Below are 20,548 nucleotides of genomic sequence, written 5' to 3'. Positions count from 1 at the left end.
AATTGTATTTATTCAAATAGTTGCTTTCCAAATTAGGAAAGCATTTGCAATCCAGCTTTGGAAGGATAGGGAATTTTGTAGGGGTCAGATTTCCTTCAGTTTACGTCAAGATAAAGTTGTATAAGGGATTGGAATGAAGCTTTCAATTGAATTGATTTCCAGGCATGTACATTTCTATTTATGAATATTAAGGGATATTGGTCATCTTACACTATACTACTACAATAAAAAATACAAAAATGTCACAAACTCGCAATACAGTCATCCAAAGTGGCACTGCATCCATAACCAGCTGGAGTAACCATCACAATATGAGGCAGAACAGCAGGGAATTTTTATTTTAATGAACAGCCATAATTGCTGTGCTGCAATCGATGTTGCAGTATGTTGCCGACGTTGCCTACAGTATAAGCCATCAATAATGACACGTGATGACTTTTAACTGTTTATGCCTCTCCAACTTTATTAATATAAACATTTATTATTACTCTATGGGGCTTATTTTAGTAGCTTCAATAAAGTCACTGCCAAATCGAATGGTTTGCCATGATCCTACCTCACCGTCTGACATTTGTATCTCAAATTATTCAGAAAGCGTAAGAAACCGTGAGGTAGGAAAATGCCAAACCGCTCGGTATAGCAGTGCCTTTATCTCTGTCTTTTTCTAAGTTCTGCCCCTGTGATCTGCCTGCAGTCTGTAAGAGCTGCACAGATAGAGCATCACAGAAAGAGCAGCTCTTACAGGTGATTGCACTGTTTTTATTTTATTTCAATAACACAGTATTGAAGCAGGGGATCTCCGGAGCTGAACCACATTAATTTATGCCTCAGGGACCCCATGTTTCCCGAGATACAATCAAGAGTATGTTGTGCCGGTATCTCCCTGCATTGTTTCAATATCCCGCGTCACTTGACTGGGACATTTAAAACTCCTGAGGAAGCTCTAGCAGAGCGAAAAGCATAGGGTGAGCCACGCGAATCACATTAGGTCTACCAAGCTTAAGGTGAAATTTAGAGAACATTTTGCCCAGGTTGAGTTCATTTTTCCCTGGATTATACCAATGTCCATTGTGTATGGCCACCATGGGTGGACTACCAGTGAAGTGATATTCTCCATTGTCTGACCCAGGGTAGACCCACTGCTTGATACCACATTGTGTTTGTGAGTGAATTTCTTTTTTCAATTGACTCTTTAGTAATAAAGCATTCTGCACTATTTGGTGTCCTCTATCTTTTATGTACAGTTAGGTCCAGAAATAATTGGACACTGATACAAGTTTTGCTATATTGGCTGTGTACCAAAATAAATTCAAGTTACAGTTAAATAATGAATATGGGCTTAAAGTGCAGTCTATTAGCTTTAATTTGAGGGTATTCACATCCAAATTGGAGGAAGGGTTTAGGAATTAAATCTCTTTAATATGTAGCCCCCTCTTTCTCAAGGGACCAAAAATAATTGAACAATTGATTCAAAAGATGTTTCATGGACAGGTGTGGGCTATTCCTTCATTATTTCATCATCAATTAAGCAGGTAAAAGGTCTGGAGTTGATTCCAGGTGTGGCATTCGCATTTGTAAGCTGTTGCTGAGAACCCACAACATGCGGTCAAAGGAGCTGTCAATGCAAGTGAAACAGGGCATCCTTAGGCTGCAAAAAAAAAGAAAATCCAGAGATAGCAGGAACATTAGGAGTGGCCAAATCAACAGTTTGGTACATTCTGAGCAATAAAGAAAGCACTGGTTTGCTCTGCAACACAAAAAGCCTGGACATCCACGGAAGACAACAGTGGTGGATGATAATAGGATTCTTTCCATGGTAAAGAAAAACCCTGTCAGAACATCCAGCCAAGTGAATAATACTCTCAAGGAGGTAGGCATATCATTATCCAAGTGTAAAACAAAAATTGTGAGGCGCTTCCAAGAAAGGTGTGATAAATAAGTATATAAATATAGTGATAAATATAAATATAAAGTGATTGATATCAACAGTGCTCAAAAATAATGATAGTAAAATTCGCTGCTCAACCCTCTTAGGAGAAGATCCGGTTTCTCCTCTCTTGACTGTTTGGAAGAAGCTTGTGGGGAGCGCAGATTTTCACCATATGAAAGGAAGAGAATATATAATAGTGTAATATGTCCAAACACCTGTGGCAATATGTATGGGGATCGAGATTAAGAACTCACATTCTCCCAGTTAAAATACAGCATTGGAAGACAATCTGAAGACTCTGTAGTTTGCAGGGGGGTCTTGCTTAGATACTCTCCCTGGTTTCAGTGGATCAAGCCCTCGATGGAAACAGAGACAACTCTAGTGCAACATTGCATGTTCACTCATAATATATTCAATTAAAGCAGTGGTAATTTGCACTTACATTAGCACCATGTGCATAGACACATAAAAATCAAAGCGCAGCAGCAGTATACACCATCTACCCCTCTCCCGGGATCGCGTCATGTCACCTCCGGTCCGGCCTGCCGCGTCACTTCCGGTTTCGTGATCGATCTTGAAATGGGTCCACACGGGTTCTGGGGCATGGGGGGCACACTCTGGGTTGCTGCTGGTGAAAATCTGCGCTCCCCACAAGCTTCTTCCAAACCTATCATTATCCAAGTATACCATAAAGAGAAGACTTCACGAGAGCAATACAGAGGGTTCACCACAAGGTGCAAACCATTCATAAGCCTCAAGAATGGAAAGGCTAGATTAGACTTTGCCAAACAATATCTAAAAAAGCCAGCCCAGTTCTGGAACAGCATTCTTTGGACAGATGAAACTAAGATCAACCTGTATCAGAATGATGGGAAGAAAAATTATGTTGAAGGCTTGGAACGGCTTATGAGCTGAAGCATACCACATCATCTGTAAAACACGGTGAGGGCAGTGTGATGGCATGGGCATGCATGGTTTCCAATGGCACTGGGTCACTAGTGTTTATTGATGATGTGACAAAAGACAGAAGCAGCCAGATGAATTCTGAAGTGTATAGGGATATATTGTTTGTTCAAATTCAGCCAAATTCAGTGAAGTTGATTGGACGGCGCTTCACTTTACAGATGGACAATGACCCAAAACATACTGCGAAAGCAACCCAGAAGTTTTTAAGGCAAAGAAGTGGAATATTCTGCAATGGCCGAGTCAATCATCTGATCTCAACCCGATCGAGCATGCATTTCACTTGCTGAAAACAAAACTTAAGGCAGAAAGACCCACGAACAAACAACAACTGAAGACAGCTGCAGTAAAGGGTTGGCAAAGTATCACAAAGGAGGATACCCAGCGTTTGGTGATGTCCATGCGTTCCAGACATCAACCAGTCATTATAAAGAACGCTAGATGGAGCTCTACTACACCCAAAAAAGTGATGTGACAAATTATATATATATCAAATATTAAACAATTAATATGTATAATAAACAGTGAATATAACACATAAATAAGTGAAATAAAGGCAAAACCACTTATCACTCGACCCTGTAGAAAAGACTGTTTCAGAAGTCTAGAAGATGCACTGTCGATGGAGATCCAGGGGAGCGTCGCCGGGTGCCCAATCTTCTTGATGCACACATCCCTCTCTGCCCCAGCAGAAGTAGAGTTATTATTATATAGAAGTATCTATTTTTACTGCTATAGGCAGCTTCTGCATCCTTCCTCCAACCTCATCCAGAACCCTGTCTAAGTATTGGGTATATATACTTAGCTATCAGTACCAAAAGCCACTCCTGATGAAGATGTCCTTACGTCGAAATGCGTAGAGTTTGGCCCGTTAGCCATCTTGGAGGAGGAGAGAAGCAGTGGGATCCCTGGCGGTGTCCTCCGTTCCGGCAAACTGTGACGTCACGATCCGGAAGTGATGCACGAGAGAGCTGCAATAGCGTGTACCGGGCGGTGAGAGCTGTGATGAACCAAGGACCCAGCTGTTTTATGCTTTTACTTCTCATACTGCCGTAAGCCTCCATTTGTGAGCTTTTATTGATAAATCTTGTTATTTTTGATCTGCACCATGGCTGTTTTCTCTTTTCCTTGAGATCGCTGACCTATATACACACCTCCAGACTGGGATGAAATTTAGTTCCAGATTGGCACAAATGCTCCTTTTTCTACTTTGCTTGTGAGTAGGAATTTGGAAGCACACTCTTTATTTATTATCACATAACTGTATTACACTATTCACATTTCTTCTTTTTTTGGGCACCCGGCGACGCTCCCTTGGATCTCCATCAACAGTGCATCATCAAGCAGTCATTGCCTGCAAAGGATTCTAGAGAAAGTATTAAAAATGAACATTTTATTTATGATTGTGTTAATTTGTCCAATTACATTTGGACTGTGTATGAAAATGGTTGCAATTCCTAAACGTTTCATACAATATTTTTGTTCAACCCCTTGAATTAAAGCTGAAAGTCTGCACTTCTATTGCATCTCGGTTGTTTAATTTCAAATCCATTGTGGTGGCATACTGAGCCAAAATGATGAAAATGGTGTCAGTGTCCAATTATTTCCGGACCTAACTGTATGGGATCCTCCTCCCTATATTTCTCCATACATGTACATCTGACCATCTACTCTGATGGATGTCACCATGAGATCACGAGGCGATTACTCATTGCAACTTCACAGCCCTTACTGCTCACAGAATATGTGAGTGAGCAGTCTATGATCTACTCTTTGAATTTCACGTATCCAAACTATATTGCACTACATGTGTGTTTGTCTAATTTTTATATACCTGGATGTGAGTGCGCTCCTGACCCCTGTTCTTTCACATTTAAACAATGCAGGGAAATACTGGCACCCATACCGGGGCCTGTAACTTGGGAAGCAGGTGGTCCCCGAGGCTAAAATGAATGCAGTTCAAATCCGCATACCCCCTGCTTCAATACTGTGTTATTAAAAATAGCTTCATTCTCTTAACAGCTAGCCATTAAGGTAATGAATTAGTTAAACTAGAGTACCTGGTTTGTTACGGGTAGAGGGTGGGTAAAGGGGGTAGTTGCATCAGGGGGGGTTGTTAGGCTTACCAGGAAGTTTGAGGGAGGAGTTAACCCCTGAATTACCTTAGCGGTTACTACTTCTAAGGTAATGAAGGGGTTAACCCCTCCCACATCTCACCCAGTAGGCATACACACCCACCACGGGGCAACTACATCCATCACCCCCTTTCCACCCCAAATAAACATTAAAATACAATACAAACACCAATATTAGCCAATACACCCATTGATTGCCAGTGTGGTCCCTATATCATCACTGGGAGCAAAAATAACCCCAATACCAATAAATGGGCAATCTACTACTCACACCCTCTACCCCCAACAACTTTCCTCCCCAACACATACAGTACAGTAATGGGCAACATACCTATTCTCCAAATTTGTGTAATAGCGCATTTGCCCCTTAAAAAGAAAACATTACCCAGCCAGCATAAAGTAAATTAAAGTTGGACATATCCCTGACAAGATGAAGGCCACACTCGTCTTCATCTTCGGACTCCTCATCTTCAGTGGGCAGCAACATTAAAAATAAAAATCTAACTACTGTCCACTAACCCCTTAATTACCTTAGCAGTTAGTAACCACTATATTAATTAAGGGGTACAATCCCCACTCCCTTCGTACCCACCCGAGAGGCCTAATCACCCTCCCTGGGGCAACTACCGCCACCCTACCCTCATCTCCACACATACCAATGGGCAAAGGCACTAGAATCCAAAAATGGCTAATAGCAGGTTGGCCCATGTGTTTGCAAAACAAAAGAAATGAACAATAAAATAACATTGGCATAACAGTACAATACATTACTCTCGCCAATAAACCTATTGATTGTTACTGTGGTAAGCCATGTCCACAATATGGGCATGGATTGCCACAATGACAATAATTGGGCAATCTAAAAAAAAACATTACAAAAAATAAAATACATTACATTTAAAAAAAACAAGCATTTGCCAAAAAATGCATTGCTTTTCACTGTGCATATCTATACCCTGAAAGGGGCATATATACGCAGATTAGCAGTTAATGAACATCCTAAAAAAAACACAATTAAATAAAATACAATCAACGTGTTTCTTACCTTTGCCAGAATTTACCATACTTGTCCTACTGCGGCACCAACTCTTGACCCACGTCACAATGCTCATCAGTCTGATGTGCAAAAGTCCATGATCCTCTCTAGATTGCAGAGGAGGCCTGGGTAAGTAGTCTTCTTTAATTCTTTTTCTTCTTTCTTCTATTCTTTGTAATCCAAAGGGTCCCGTAGATGTTGATCCAATGGCTTCTTGGGCTCAAATGAGACGTGACAGGCCTCATATAAAAAAAATGTATTTTCTTCAATTTCTTTTATTTTTTTTTCTTAAGTGACGTCATCTTGACTGGCTGGCTTCCCTCACTATAATATGACGTCACATCCTTAAAAACAAAAAAGAAGCTGTCACATGGTACACCAACCAGTCAGATTGGGGGTGTACTATATGTCAATCAAATGTGACATCACAGGCCTTATATACAGCCTGTCATATCTCATTTGAGCCCCAGAAGTCATCGGATCAACATCTCCGGGACCCTTTGGATTACAAAGAATAGAAGAAAGATGAAAAGAAGAAAAGAAAGAAGACTACTGTGCCGGGCCTCCTCTGCAATTAAGAGAGGATCATGGATTTCTGCACATCAGGCTGATGAGGAGCATTGCGTTGTGGGTAAAGAATTGGTGTTTCAGTAGGATGAAGATTGTAAAGTCTGGCAAAGGAAAGAAACACATTGATTGTTTTTGATTAAATTGTGTTTTTTATTAGGATGCCATTAACGGCTAATGTGTTTATCTATTCCCCCTTCAGGATATAGATAAGCACAATGACAAGCAATGCATTTTTTGGCAAATACTTGTTTTTATTTAATTGTAATGTATTTTATTTATGTTTTTTTAAGTTGCCCATTAATTACCATTGTGGCAATCCATGCCCAAATTGTGGGTGGTTTACCACAGTCACAATCAATGGCTTACTAATGGCAATACCAATTTGTATGTGTGGTGATGGGGGTAGTTGCCCTGGGGAGGGAGATTAGGCCTCCCGGGTTGGTATCGGGGGAGGGGGGTATTAAACCCTCAATTACTATAGCGGTCACTAACAGCTAAGTTAATTAAGGGGTTAGTGGCCAGTAGGTAGTTTTTTTTAATGTTTCTGGCCACGGAAGACGAGGAGGATAGTGATGAGGACGAGGGTGGCCTCCATCCTGGCAGGGGTAAGTCCAACTTTAAATTTACTTTATGCTTTCTGGATAATGTTTTATTTTTAATAGGCAAATGTGCTACTATCCATATCTGGATAATAGGGATTTTACCCATTACTGTACTGTACAGTATGTGTTTGGAGGGGGGTGGTTAGGGGTAGAGGGAGTGGGTTAAAGTATGCCCATTCATTTTCGTTGGGGTTATATTTTCTCCCACAGTGGATATAGGTAACCACACTGGCAAACAATGGGTGTATTGGCTAGTATTGGTGTTTGTATTGTATTTGAATGTTTATTGGGGGTATAGGGGGTGGATGAAGGTTGGAGTTGCCCGTGGTGGGTGCTTATGCCTACCGGGTGGGTGGCAGGAGGGGTAACCCTCTCAGTACCTTAGCGGTTAGCCACTAAGGTAATGTAGCTGCCTGTAAATTTATTTTTATTACTTAGGATGGAAGCTATGGTCTCCGTAGCAGATATTTATGCGGGTCAGCTCCGGAGACTCTCGGCTTCAATCCGATGCAGTAAAAATATTTTTTTTCATCAGAGTTACATCGCGGATCCCAGCTCGCAACCCTTGCGGTGGCAATATCAGAACTTGTGAGTTGCAGCCGCGATGTTCATCTCGGAGCCACCAGAATACACTCGATTGCAATAAATGCAAGTTTGAGCATTTTTTGAGCTCCCGCACGGTTTGTCTGTGCGGGGGCGCTACTGATTAGGGAAAAGCACTTCTCGAGTGAGTTTGGCATGTTATTGAAGCTTTCTGAATAGCTACACTTGCAAACTCAGTAGAGAAGTGCCACAAATTCTCGATAAGTCACTTATCGAAGCTACTAGTATAGGCACCAATGTATTATCTTTTATTTATTATTGTGTGTGAAGATATGTATTCTTTTAAGTGATGTTGTAGGTACTTTAGTGTCAGATCTTTGGTTGATATGTTTTTCTATATAGACTAATGACCATTAAGCTTCTTACCTTTGCAAATGTTGTCTTATACAGATGAAACAGTCGATATTGCTCTCAGTGGCGCTTTGCAGCAGGGGACACACAATGCGCTAGCGGGAGCAGACCACATTGAATTGGCATTAGCCTCATTTGAAAAAGAAGGGGAGCTAACACGCTAGTCAGCAGGTGCAAGGTCTGCTGGCCAGCTACATCTGTTTTATATCATTTGTTATAATGTTATGAAACGGACATAGATACATTCATGCAATATCAATGAAAAAGACTGCCACTCTTTATTTTACCTATTGTACAGTAGTTAACATTTTAATTTCTCACAAAAAACAAGACATATTGCTTCATGCACATGAGCAAAGACAGACATGGAGTCAGGCGATATTGTTGGACAGGGTTGCAACAGCTGTGTGAAATTTTGACCATAGCAGGATTTTAACAGAAAATTATAAAGATTGGAGGAGGTGTTTGTTGGAAAATATTAACTGTCACATAAAGCAGGTAAAGCAGCAATCCTGCCTAATTGTTTTACCTCCTTTTTTTTACACAGGATGGGAATTGGGAGGTTTCCCAGAGCTGAACCATGCTATATTTAGCTCTGTTCACCCCACAGTTCTTGAGACACTTTCTGGGGAAGTTACTGGTTTTAAATCTCCCACATGGGGAAACAAAATGGCCTCCACATCTCGTGTGTCCTACACAATAGAAAGCTGCAAGTGCAACATCATCGTTTGTTGCCTTCTAGTAGACGACAATTTATATGTCATTTAAAAAACAGGAAGTACTGAAATACTGGTAGCTTCACCTGTAAGTATCTTGGCATCCAGGGTTCCCCAGAGTATAGAATAGTGGGGTTCAACTGTGAAGGAACTTCCGTTCTCATGCTATAAAAAGGGAGGGTGCTTAGGTGGCATTGTTGCCTTAAATTTAGCATGTTATCCAGCTGTTAGCTTCAAAGACCAGTTGCAAATGGTTCATTTTAAAATATTAATTGACTTTTTTGAATTTGTAAATAACCAACAACAATTGTTGGTGTTGGCCTAGCAAAGCTAGATTTGCCAAATATCTTTACAAAAGTGACAGCAGTTTCAGGGGCAACATAGCAAGCAACGAGTGTCTTCATCTTCAATAAACTTTGACATTTCCACAATTATCAAATTTCCCCAGTTCAAAATGAAGGAAAAGAGATAGAACTCCTAACGTCACAATTTACATTTGCCCTTATAATATTTTACAAGAGATAAGGGGTGAGGCAACTTAAAAATAAGTTTACTAGGAGACTCCGTGGAGATTTTTGTAAACCAAAACTTTGGCAAAAAGCATAATTGCCATGATTTACTGGATTAATCAATGAATATCACACTGAGCAACAATGGTGCAAACAAAACTAAAATGTAAATAAAATTGTAGAGGATCTGTACTTTCGATAATATTCCCCTAAAATAAACTATAGACAAAGAGATGCCACAAATCCCCCGGACGTCTTTTGTGGAGAAACTCAGGGGAACTACTAAGTTGCTGCACCTTTTTTTAAGTTGCGGTACTTTATTTAGGAAACAGTAAGATACTCCATATACTTCTGGAAACTAACTGGTATGAAATAAATGCCTTTTCTACCTCATTTCTTTATTTAATGCTGTATTCGTCGTTATAGTTATATTATATTATAGGCTAAAGCTGGTAAATTCAGCCCTGCTCTCTGATTGGTTAAAATTCCAGGCATTATCCAATCAGTAATGGCCCGTAATTTTTGGCAGCTTGCCAAGTTTTTCAGCCAATCAGCTTTCAGGTTTCATTCACAAAGAGAGAAATTTGCACTTAGACAGGGGAGGTGATTGGACAGAAGGTATTGACTCCTCCCCCACCCTATCTGCAGAGAGCTCCGCACAGGAGAGTAAAGGGAAAGGGTTGTGTGTCTGCTGAGTGTGTTTTGTGGGTGTAAAGGGGGCAGCAGAGTGTTTTATTAGTGTGTGTCTTCTGTTGGTGTGTGTTTTGTGGGTGAAGAGGGGGCAGCAGAGTCTTGTTGGTGTGTTTCTGCTGTGTGTGTTTTGTTTTTGTAGAGGGGGGCTGCAGTGTGTGTGGCTTCAGTGTGTGTTTTGTGGGTGGAGGAGTGATGCAGAGTGTTTTGTTAGTGTGTGTCTGCAGTGTGGTTTTACAGGGGGCTGCAGTGGGTGAAGAGGGGGAGGGGGGCTGCTGGTGTGTGTCTTGTGGATGTAGAGGTGGCAGAGTCTGTTTTGTTGATTTGTGTGTCTCTGCAGTGTGTGTTTTGTAGGTGCAGAGGAGTGGCTGTAGTGTGTGTTTTGTGGATGGAGATGGGGTGCAGAGTGTTGTGTGTGTGTGTGTGTGTGTGTGTGTGTGTGTGTGTGTGTGTGTGTGTGTGTGTGTGTGTGTGTGTTTGCAGTGTGTGGGTTTACATGGGGTCTGTAGTGAGTGTAGATGGGGGCTGCTGGTGTGTGTTTTACGGATGTAGAGGGGGCAGCAGTCTGTTTTGTTAGTGTGTGTGTCTGCAGTGTGTTTTGTGGGTGTAGAGGGGGGGCTGCTGTGTGTTGTGTGTGTTTTGTGAGTGTAGAGGGTGGAGGAGGGCTGCAGTGTGTTTTGTGGGTGTAGAGGAGGAGGGCTGCAGTGTGTTTTGTGGGTATAGAGAAGGGGGCTGCAGTGTGTGTGTGTGTGTGTGTGTGTGTGTGTGTGTGTGTGTGTGTGTGTGTGTGTGTGTGTGAGTGTGTGTACACAAATTACTTTTAATAAACTTGCAGTAAAAGCATAATACTGTAGACAATCATGCTGATAAAAATCAATATGACTACAAAAATGTATCTTTTAAAATTATTTTAAAAATAAGCCTACATTTAGCCTATAATAGTAATAATCCCCTCAGAACAGGGCATTACTGGCCAATAATGCCCTGGCTGGGTTAAAGTCCTGTTCTGAGGGGATTATTACTTAAATATTGTCAAACCTGGGATAAATATCTTCAGAACAAATGTAGATATGGCAAAACATGATATTGATTGATTGATTGATTGATTGATAGGCTGTTTATTTCCATTTAATAAAATTCCTTTACAGTACCAGCTGTGAACCCAGCAACAGACCACACCCTGTCATTATATAAAGAAAAAATTGGCTTACAATATTATTTTTCATAAAAAGCATTGTCTATTACATTAGTATTTTTGAGATACAGTACCAACACACATTCATTGATTCTCCCCTATACTACTAATGGTTACAATTAGAAATGTCCATTATTTAGGGCATACCAAAGCACTGTCTCAAAACAAATGTTTACTGCTGTCTTATCATTATTGGGAATATTTGCTGCTAAGTGTTGAAACACATTGTTAAATAAAGTTCAAGCTAAGCTATGACATAGAAAGAGGAGATTTATTAAGTAGATGTGCCATCCAAAAGATTTTAGTCCTTAAACAGTAATGTCTTGGAACCCTTCAATCCTTAGTGAGGTCTTTTGAGGATGTGCATGATTGTAATTGTCATCAATCACCATGGAGTCCATGGTCTCTGTGGTATTGTATGTCTAGAAATCCTGGCTCTAATCTCCAGAACAGTGACAAAGCCACATCACAACCTTCAAGAATACTGACCCCAAAGGAAGAAGATATAACAAAGGGAACACAAATCTTCCAGGCAAAAAAGTCTACATGGAGCATCAAAATGATCAGTCATGTAAAGTAACAATAGCAAGAAAAATATGCGATTTTACCATAACTATGGTATATGTATGTTTGTGTCTTAGTGTATTAATTTCTATAATGTGCATCAATGATGAAAGGGTTGAGTTGCCATGCACTATGCAGCTAAAATATGCTGTACTTACTTGATACCAAATACATACTTGTTTTATACAAATGGTCCATACCAACCTTTTTTCTGATAAAATATTTTATTGTGAAGTACAGTTCTCTAGCAGTGCTATTCAGCCCTAATTAGTGCATGTTTCGGAACAGCTTTCATCTCTCTTTTAGGTTTGATTAGTTCCCAACTAAAACACCATATTTTCCATAATATTTGGTATTTGATGTTGTGCTAACGTTTTGGCTTTTGAGACAATATTTTAAATTGCGAGCATATTTTACAAAGAAAAAGGTTGATAAGGTGTTACAAAGTTGTGTGCAACTCCAATATACTGTATTTTGCAAAGTGAGAATCCAGTAAGTTCTTCAAAGGAGGAATTTATGAATCGCTGATAACAGGTATCGGAGCTTTATTGGTGTTAGCTACCAATTAAGTCAACAGCAGGTAACTTCAATTGAGCTCTGATACCCATAATCGGAGCTTGGTAAATACTCCCCCAAAGGGGCATTCCTGAACTAGTATTACTGACCTGAAAAGGAGTAGGCCAAAATTGTGTAGGAAATGCATGAAAGATAGCCATTTTATAAAATCGTAAATATATTCATTTTTGTCAGAAATATAATAATTAAACAGATTACTGCACCTGTGCACTTTTTAAAATGGCTGTTCCTTTTGCCATGTGATCCCAACTTGCATCCAAAATTTTCTTCCCAAAATTCTGCAAACCACACATTTCTTCGGTTATTGGCTAAGGTCCGGCTTCTAAAATATCGATCAAATCCTATTTTAAAAACAAAAAATGAACATTAATGAGGATTAAAATTAAGAAATAAATGGTACATGTACAAAACATCATACTTTCGTTTACCTTACTATTACATTCCATTGTAAGAGCAAAAACCGCCCAAATCAAATACTGTAGCAACATTCTATTTAAGAAATGACGTTATTGTTGTCAAAGTACAGTAAATATGCACTTTAGTCAAATATCTGCATGATATAATGTAGTTATTAAAACATTCATTACCATCTATTGATGCTCTCTTTGGTAGTATTGTAACAGCCCCTTCTGCTATTTCTTCCTGCTGGTATACAGGTGAAATTTTGGAGCCCCAGCTATCTGAACCAATCCAAAGAAAATGTCCAGTTTGATTGTTTCTTTTGGCAGCCTCTAGAATTCGTCTGCATTACAAAAAACAAGAAACATTATTGATTCCAGTCGTAAACTATTTTCCAGGTAGACTAAACAGCCAGGAAAGAGGCAATTAGTCAATCATCTTGACAACTTGACCCTTGTTTCCAGAAAGACACTAACTCCTCTGCCTGTCTGCAGTTCATGTTAATTTGCCTCATTCTTACCCTAATAAACAATATGTTGTCTATCATTCTCATTTCATTTATCTTTCAATGCCATGTCTTAATCCATAGGATCTTGTATATTTACAACAAGACAGCTTCATGGTCTCTGTGGAACAGTAGAAATGCATTTTGTCTAAATGAAATTGAAATTTCCTACACCTTAAGTATCACAAGAATTTCCACTGCACAGTAATGTAAACTCTACTAAGATGAAAAGAAACATTCTATAATTCTCTTGCTATTGCAAAAATATCAAACATGTGACCCACAATAAGAAGAAATCATCACCTGATGTCATCTTCATTTGCAAAAATTATTATTGCACGAGCATGGGGTGTTTCCAGTAGCCGTTTAATAATTTTATCGAATTCTCCTGGTCTAGGTTCCCGAGGAATTTTCAATGATTGAGCAATGCAAACACCACCTGCAAAAACATAATACACTTGTTTTCAGAAAAGTCATACTTTTAGGATTAGGGATTTATGCAATGCTGTCAAATAAACTGGGATTATAAAATAGGTTGATGACAAAGCCCATCCTGTTAAAAAATAAGTGAGTCATTTATTTGAACACGAGGAGTGAATATTACAATTGTACTTAATTGTGTAGTAGGATCTTGAAGTTACTTTGACCCAATTTAATTTGATAACTTTCTACAGTATTTAATATGAAGAACTACGTTTACTAAATTGGAGTTAGGCATTATACAAAATGTCACTTTTACTTGCATCACTGATTGCAGTGGTTCCATACTCCAGTTCTCCAGCACCAGCAACAGGTCAGGGTTTAAGGATATCCCTACTTGACCACCGGTGGCTCAATCAGTGTCTCAGTCATGTTGATTGAACCACCTGTCCTGAAGCAAGGTTAATCTTAAAACCAGACATGCTGTGGGTTATTGAGGCCTGGAGTTGGGAACCACTAACCTAATGTAACACAATCTCTTCACTCAATGCACTCACACGAGGTAATATGCAATATTAATTTTAAAGCCTAGGGAAGATATTGATCTACTTCATTACACAAACATATCTGAGAGCATAGAATGCCAGTTTTAAAAAAATGACAATCACAAAAAACAAACAATATATGTAATTAATTCGGATAATAGGTTTTAGTGGTCTATTTATCAAGCTCAAAAACGAACTATACTATGAATATGATGTGAAAGAGTGGATTAAAAAATAGGGGCCTATTCTAGTACATGCAAGATTTCAATAGTACCAGGAAAAAAGGTGAATTTTCCATATTCTATAGGTTTTGTTTGCAAGTGCAAACCCATATTTATTGATAACTCACATTCTGTGCAAATTAACATGCAGTAGAAAATGCACAATGTAGACATTTTTTTCAAAACAGAATTAACATAACACACATGGCGACATCACTCAGCAACGTCACACTATATAAACCATCCATTTTACAATTAGGAGTTAATGAGCCCTTTAATTAAGTTTGACATTTTTATGTTGCACGTATATATACATATATATATATATATATATATATATATATATATATTATTATTTTTTATATACAGTATATACACACACACTCAGTGAGTAACGTCACAGATTTGATGACATACAAGAACCTCTTGGCCTACCTATTAATAATATTTGTTTTCTATTATAGCCCCAGCAGCGCTGGACATAGAATTTTTCAGGCAAAATGAATCCCTGCCCTGTAAAGCTTACAATCTAATTTTGGTGCCTGTGGCATGGGGAGATAAAGGGACTTACACATTGTCTCAGGAGCTGACACAGTTAATTGAACAAGGGTCCCCTGCTTCAAAGTCAGTGTCATTATTTTCACAGTCATTGCCTTTACTCACTGAGATGCTCCTTCAGCCACATTCTTACCATTTTCCACTTGTAGCCCCGGTCCCCTTCTGGGCTCGTTTGGGGTCCTATAGTTCCCTTACCTCTGCGCCTGTTGCGGGGAGGGCTACGGGCTGTTGCGGTGGGTGATTGCGTCGCCGGAGTGCCCCGACGGCTACCTCTGCAGGGCGCCACCATTTTGTGTATGATTGCGCATGCGCGGGAATTGGCGCATTCGCAGTGGCATTTTAGGAGCGGCGGTGGTCAGAGAAAGCACAGCAAGGAACTACAAATCCCAGCAACCAATGGGGCAGCAACATCACATGGCACTCAGCAGCCAATCGCGCGGCAGGATTCTCCTGCTTCCTAAGATTGTTACATTGCACGAGCTTGGAGACCATGCCAGTCGGAAGAGGGACCTTTAAGGAGCAGGTAGTGTCCAGGGAGCAGTGCTCCCCTGGACTAGGCCAGACATTCCCCCTTAGGTCCCAGTTAGGCTCTGACTCACTGTAGTTTGTGGCTGCCATAAGGAAAGCCCATAATCAGGGACCTTTCCCCAGTAGCTGCACATAGTCAAGTAGAGCACCGCTGAGGTATCACGTGGTGACTGCGGCCTGCAGACTGGGATCAGACCAGCTACACGGTAAAGTGATATTATCCATGTCGGAATTCACCCCACGCAGAGGCGGACGCCATCATGAATGACAACGCTGGATCAGACGGATCCTTTTTGTCACTCTGCAATACCCGGGTGCTGGAGCCCCGGGCAGGTACCTAACCAAGTGCACTACCACTGCACGGGATAGTGCTATCTCCAACACATTGGATGGGCTTTGACATTGGGAAAGGGACATCTGGGAGTTGGTGCCTGGCACCCAATGTACTCTGGGACACTAACTGTTGGTATCAGGTGGGGAATATATATGTTACTGATTGGTACAGGGTACCATTACTATTGTGTTCAGTAAAGGTTGCTAGCTTATACTTGTGTGTGTGCATTACTAGTATTGTTCCTGTAAGAGGATCATTCCATTCCATTGGAATCCTCTACAGGTGGAGGCGCTGTTATACAATGAATCAGGTACACCTGAGTCTCCCAGCGGCGGAGGTTCAGGCCTTCTGTGAGCCACAGGTAATGCACCCATCACACCATAACTACTACATCTTCAATAGGTGGGATGGGGTGAAAGTGTGTTACACCCTCTATTGTAATACCTCAGACCCCATCTGATCCACTTGTTATCCCACTACTCTTTCTCTGAAATATCCTTCCCTCTTGTACCTTGTTGAAACCCTTTGTACCTTTATGTAGTGGGATGTTTCTATCATACTGCCAGCCCTATCCCTTCTCTTTTAACCTACTATGCACCAAAGATGCTGTTATATACCTGTAGCCCTCTTTCCTCCACTGACTAAACTTACACTCACCTAAGGGCAGGGTCCCTACCTAAGGGGCCTTCCCTATTACTTACCCACTAACCTAGTGGGGAGTGGGACCTATCTGGGGCCTGGGGGTAACCTGGCCTAGTGTAAGAAGCCACTTGCTCCTTACACACTTCCTCCCCCTTCCTGCTCCCAGCTCCAATTGACTAGCGTGGTCTCTGCAACATTGTATCCTTCTCTAACAGGAGAAGCTGCAAACTCTATTTGCTGGCTGGCTGCATGTGATGTGGGTGAAAGGGCAGTCCCCAGAGGCTGCTGGGAATTGTAGTCCACTCAGGACCTCTTTAGCATTGGGACCGCATGCGCTATCTTTACTGCGCCTGTGCGAAGCTGTAATGGCCGCCGCTATGCTTAACTGCACCTGCGCGACTTCTAGAGGGCCTTCCTGCCTCTCTGCCTTCTCAATGGTGAACCGGGGAGCCAAAGGGGACCTGGCTACATACCACCTCACAGTTTTTAGCTGTATACAGTATTAGGTTAATTTCACTGTGACAAATGTTAATGACTTTGTACAGTACAGTAATTGTGTGTTACCCTCTTTGTCACAATATTGAATTAGGCTATGTGCTGAATATGGGGCTCTGTATCTCTAACCCATTTAATAACATTTTGCAGAGACATTATCTATGAAATAAATTCTTACTGATGTTCTCAGAAAAATATTGCACATAATTATTAATAGCTTGAAAACAAACAAACAAACACACCTGAAGAAACTATAAATATGACTTGTTTTTACAAAGTTATAAGCACATGAAATATTAATTTCAAAACAGAATTGTTTCAGCTGTTTGCAACTTAGCACGAAATGCATTTACCTTGCATCAAAAAAATAAATATATATATCATGGTTATTTAGTGAACATTACACCCATACTTTTGTATTCTTTCTTATTGCCATCTCAAGAACATTATTTTACAGGAAAAATGAATACAGGGATTACATAAGGTATACTGTAACAGACACATAGATGGTGGCAATGTGTATAAATGCATTAGTCTCACAGTGCATACCATGATGCACGGTAAGTATATTTTGATGTCAGTGTACTTACTGTATTATGTTTTTCAAAGTTATTGAAATGCTTGACATGCAAAAGTAAACTTGATTATATTAATCACATATGACATTGTAAAAGGAACACAATCTTTTATACTGGTGTACAGTATATGCTTCAAATATATTTTTACTGGTTTCTTTGCAGTGTGAATTATATTTCGACCTTCTTCACTTTCTCATATCTTGCTGAAAACCATTATCTTTCTGACTTAGAAGCACCTCTCTTCCATGACACACATGGACATCTGTTCGATTAACCAGGCCAAACAAAGAATCTGAAGTTGGTTTTCTTTTCAGTGACAATATTTGTGTTCGAAAAATCCTGCATGTCACTTTAACCTGTTTGATTATTTTGTTAAATTATATTTTTTTCTAATTTCGAGTAGCACTTCCCAGCTAGGGTTAATGGGTCATTGTTAGAACATTGTGAGGACTGTTTGGTTACCACAAACAACAAGATGAATCAAGATGAATGTCATAGTACAAAGGGGAAAAAACACTTCAGTAAGGTTAACAATGCCCTTGACCTTCTTTTATGGCATACTGTGGCATTTCAGAGTCTAAAAATATTTAATTATTTGCCTCTTACTAAAGCGGGCAAGGTGTTTTGAAAGGGAAGATTAGAGGCAACACCTTAGCAAAAAGGGTCACCAGATCATAGCGTGCTTTTTTGATGGTAGCAGTCAAAGGACAAGAGCTTTACACTCTACATAAATCTTAATGCCATGTATCATGTCACCCTTCAGACATATCATGTCTAACAGAGAAACAAAACTGCAACAAAATAAAATGCCAATGTAGCCTAGCAAAGTGACAAAAGAAAGAGAATGCTGACAACGTCAACTATAAAGGGTACTCATAACTCTTATGTTCTCTTTTAGGATTGAATAAAAGGATATTTTCCCATACAGGGCAATAACGACACAAGACTTCAGGGATTTGTAAAATTAAACCTGTGAGTGCTGCGGGCATTTGTACCAGAGTGCTTAGTTTTTGGTGCTAGTAATGTTCAAGCCACAATAACACTCTTAAAATAAACAAATCAAATGTACTTTGTGATCAGAACCTTTACATTAAGATACTATCCATAGTCTAATGCTATTTTCGCACATATTACATACATTTCAGTTCAATTGCTAAGCAATATTATATAAGGTCAAGTGAACATGAACGTTTATAAATCTTTGATTTGAAGTCACGCTTCTATATATCATTATATTCACCACAACTTCTCAGAATATTGTTTGTAAAGAAGGGCTTCAGCATCAGCACTATAAAAGCACTAGTAACAGTGACAAAAACACCCAACTGTAAAAAATAAATAAACTTTCAGCACGGCATAAACATGTAATAAAATATCATATTTTATTAATGCATACATTTAGTAAATCTAGACATTGAAAAAGTTATGGTGCGTAAAAAAAAGTGAAATTTTTAGTAAAATAAGGGAATTTTACCATTAATTTACATTGTAGGACCTTTGCCGAACACTATTCACCATTTAAAATTCAAGTGAGGATAACTCTTTCCAATATTAGCTCTACTTCCCCCCAGTCAGTGACATAAATAGAATCTTATACAGATGTAGCAAGACTTACAGTACTGTTTTCGGTACCATGTCAAGGTGCAAGATTTCACTTTTAGTCACAAGATTTATCTTAAATACACACTAGCATCTCCTATAGTTACTGAAAAGTATTACGGCTGCCGCAAAATCCCATTCGCTGTGACATGCAATTAGGTGCTAGAGAATTGCACTTGGTTTGTGCAGACACTGGAACAGTAAGCCTTGCAGCATCTTTATGACACATGAGAAACTCTAGAGAATTTGTGTTTTCACAGAGGGAATCAGTATCCAAAGACTGATATCCCCCTTTTTCATTTCGAAAGGAAGAACCCCTCTATAACCTTTCAATATTTTGGGAGACCATCTTAAGGATTCCTCCCTCTTATGACATACAGTAACTCTTACATTATGCAGCACCACAGTACGTCAGACCACATGCAAGAGGTAAGAAGAGGAGTGTTACTTGCAGTAAATGCTTCAGCAGAGTGAATAGTAGACAATGTAAAATATGGGCTGCGGCACTATAACAGCCACTTTAAATATGCAATCTGAGTACATTCTATTGGTGTTTGATATACAATAACAGGAGACCTTGCCTAAGGTTGTGAGAAGTTGGACTTCTCAGAACTAAAGATGGTGGCGGTGTGATTTGAAGAGGTGTATTTTGCCGTATCTTTTTGGTGGTTCTACTGTTTTGAAAAATACATTCCTCTGTACAAATAAGGACACATTTCTATGTAAGCCAGGAACAGTACTAAATAAAGTAAAACATAGAAGATTAAATAAATATGTGTTCATGATAGAACTTTATCAATCTGACTTCACAATTCTCTTACAAGTTATGCAACAACATTCACTCTTGCTTATATTCTTGACCACACTGTGTCTAGTTACTACTTTGTCCACCAATATCCCCAATTCATCCTTTTCTAAAAAATGGTATTCAAAGAATCCTTTTACAGTGATGAGGTTTGGCAGAACCCCTCTAACATTGATTAATCAGCCTCGATTTATAGATGTTCTGCTTGGACTCGAATATATAATTGAATTCACTAAAACATTATCAGAGCTCAATATTCTCTACTAGGACAGAAGGGGGGGGAATAAATGAGAGGACAACATCATTGTATAAGAAAGGGAAAAAAAGAGAAGGAAGGAAGAGAGATTGTTAAAGAGATCAACACACTGACCCATGTTCAATATGATGTGCAGCAACTTCCTCATGCTGGAGTAGATCTTAGTTTCATGTCTTTGATTGCAGCAAAACTTTTCTCAGCACTAGGAAGTATTTTCACATGA

At 39.6% G+C, this 20,548-nt stretch overlaps 1 protein-coding gene across 1 annotated transcript in view; it reads right to left on the bottom strand.

Moving 5' to 3' along the window:
* The window catches only part of GRM8 (glutamate metabotropic receptor 8), a 1,200,287-nt gene that overhangs the window by 530,289 nt on the left and 649,450 nt on the right, over positions 1 to 20,548 (bottom strand). Inside the window, exons 4-6 of the mRNA XM_075599874.1 lie at positions 13,648 to 13,783; positions 13,028 to 13,182; positions 12,644 to 12,781 (exon numbers count right to left, since the gene is read on the bottom strand). Of these exons, the coding sequence (XP_075455989.1) occupies positions 12,644 to 12,781; positions 13,028 to 13,182; positions 13,648 to 13,783 (429 nt within the window). The remainder of the gene's footprint in view (positions 1 to 12,643; positions 12,782 to 13,027; positions 13,183 to 13,647; positions 13,784 to 20,548) is intronic.

The sequence above is a fragment of the Ascaphus truei genome, chromosome 5, assembly GCF_040206685.1.
Source record: "Ascaphus truei isolate aAscTru1 chromosome 5, aAscTru1.hap1, whole genome shotgun sequence".
In the NCBI taxonomy this organism is placed as follows: Eukaryota; Metazoa; Chordata; class Amphibia; order Anura; family Ascaphidae; genus Ascaphus; species Ascaphus truei.
Note: the sequence above shows the minus strand (reverse complement) of the source record. Positions and strands in the feature narration are given on the sequence as shown.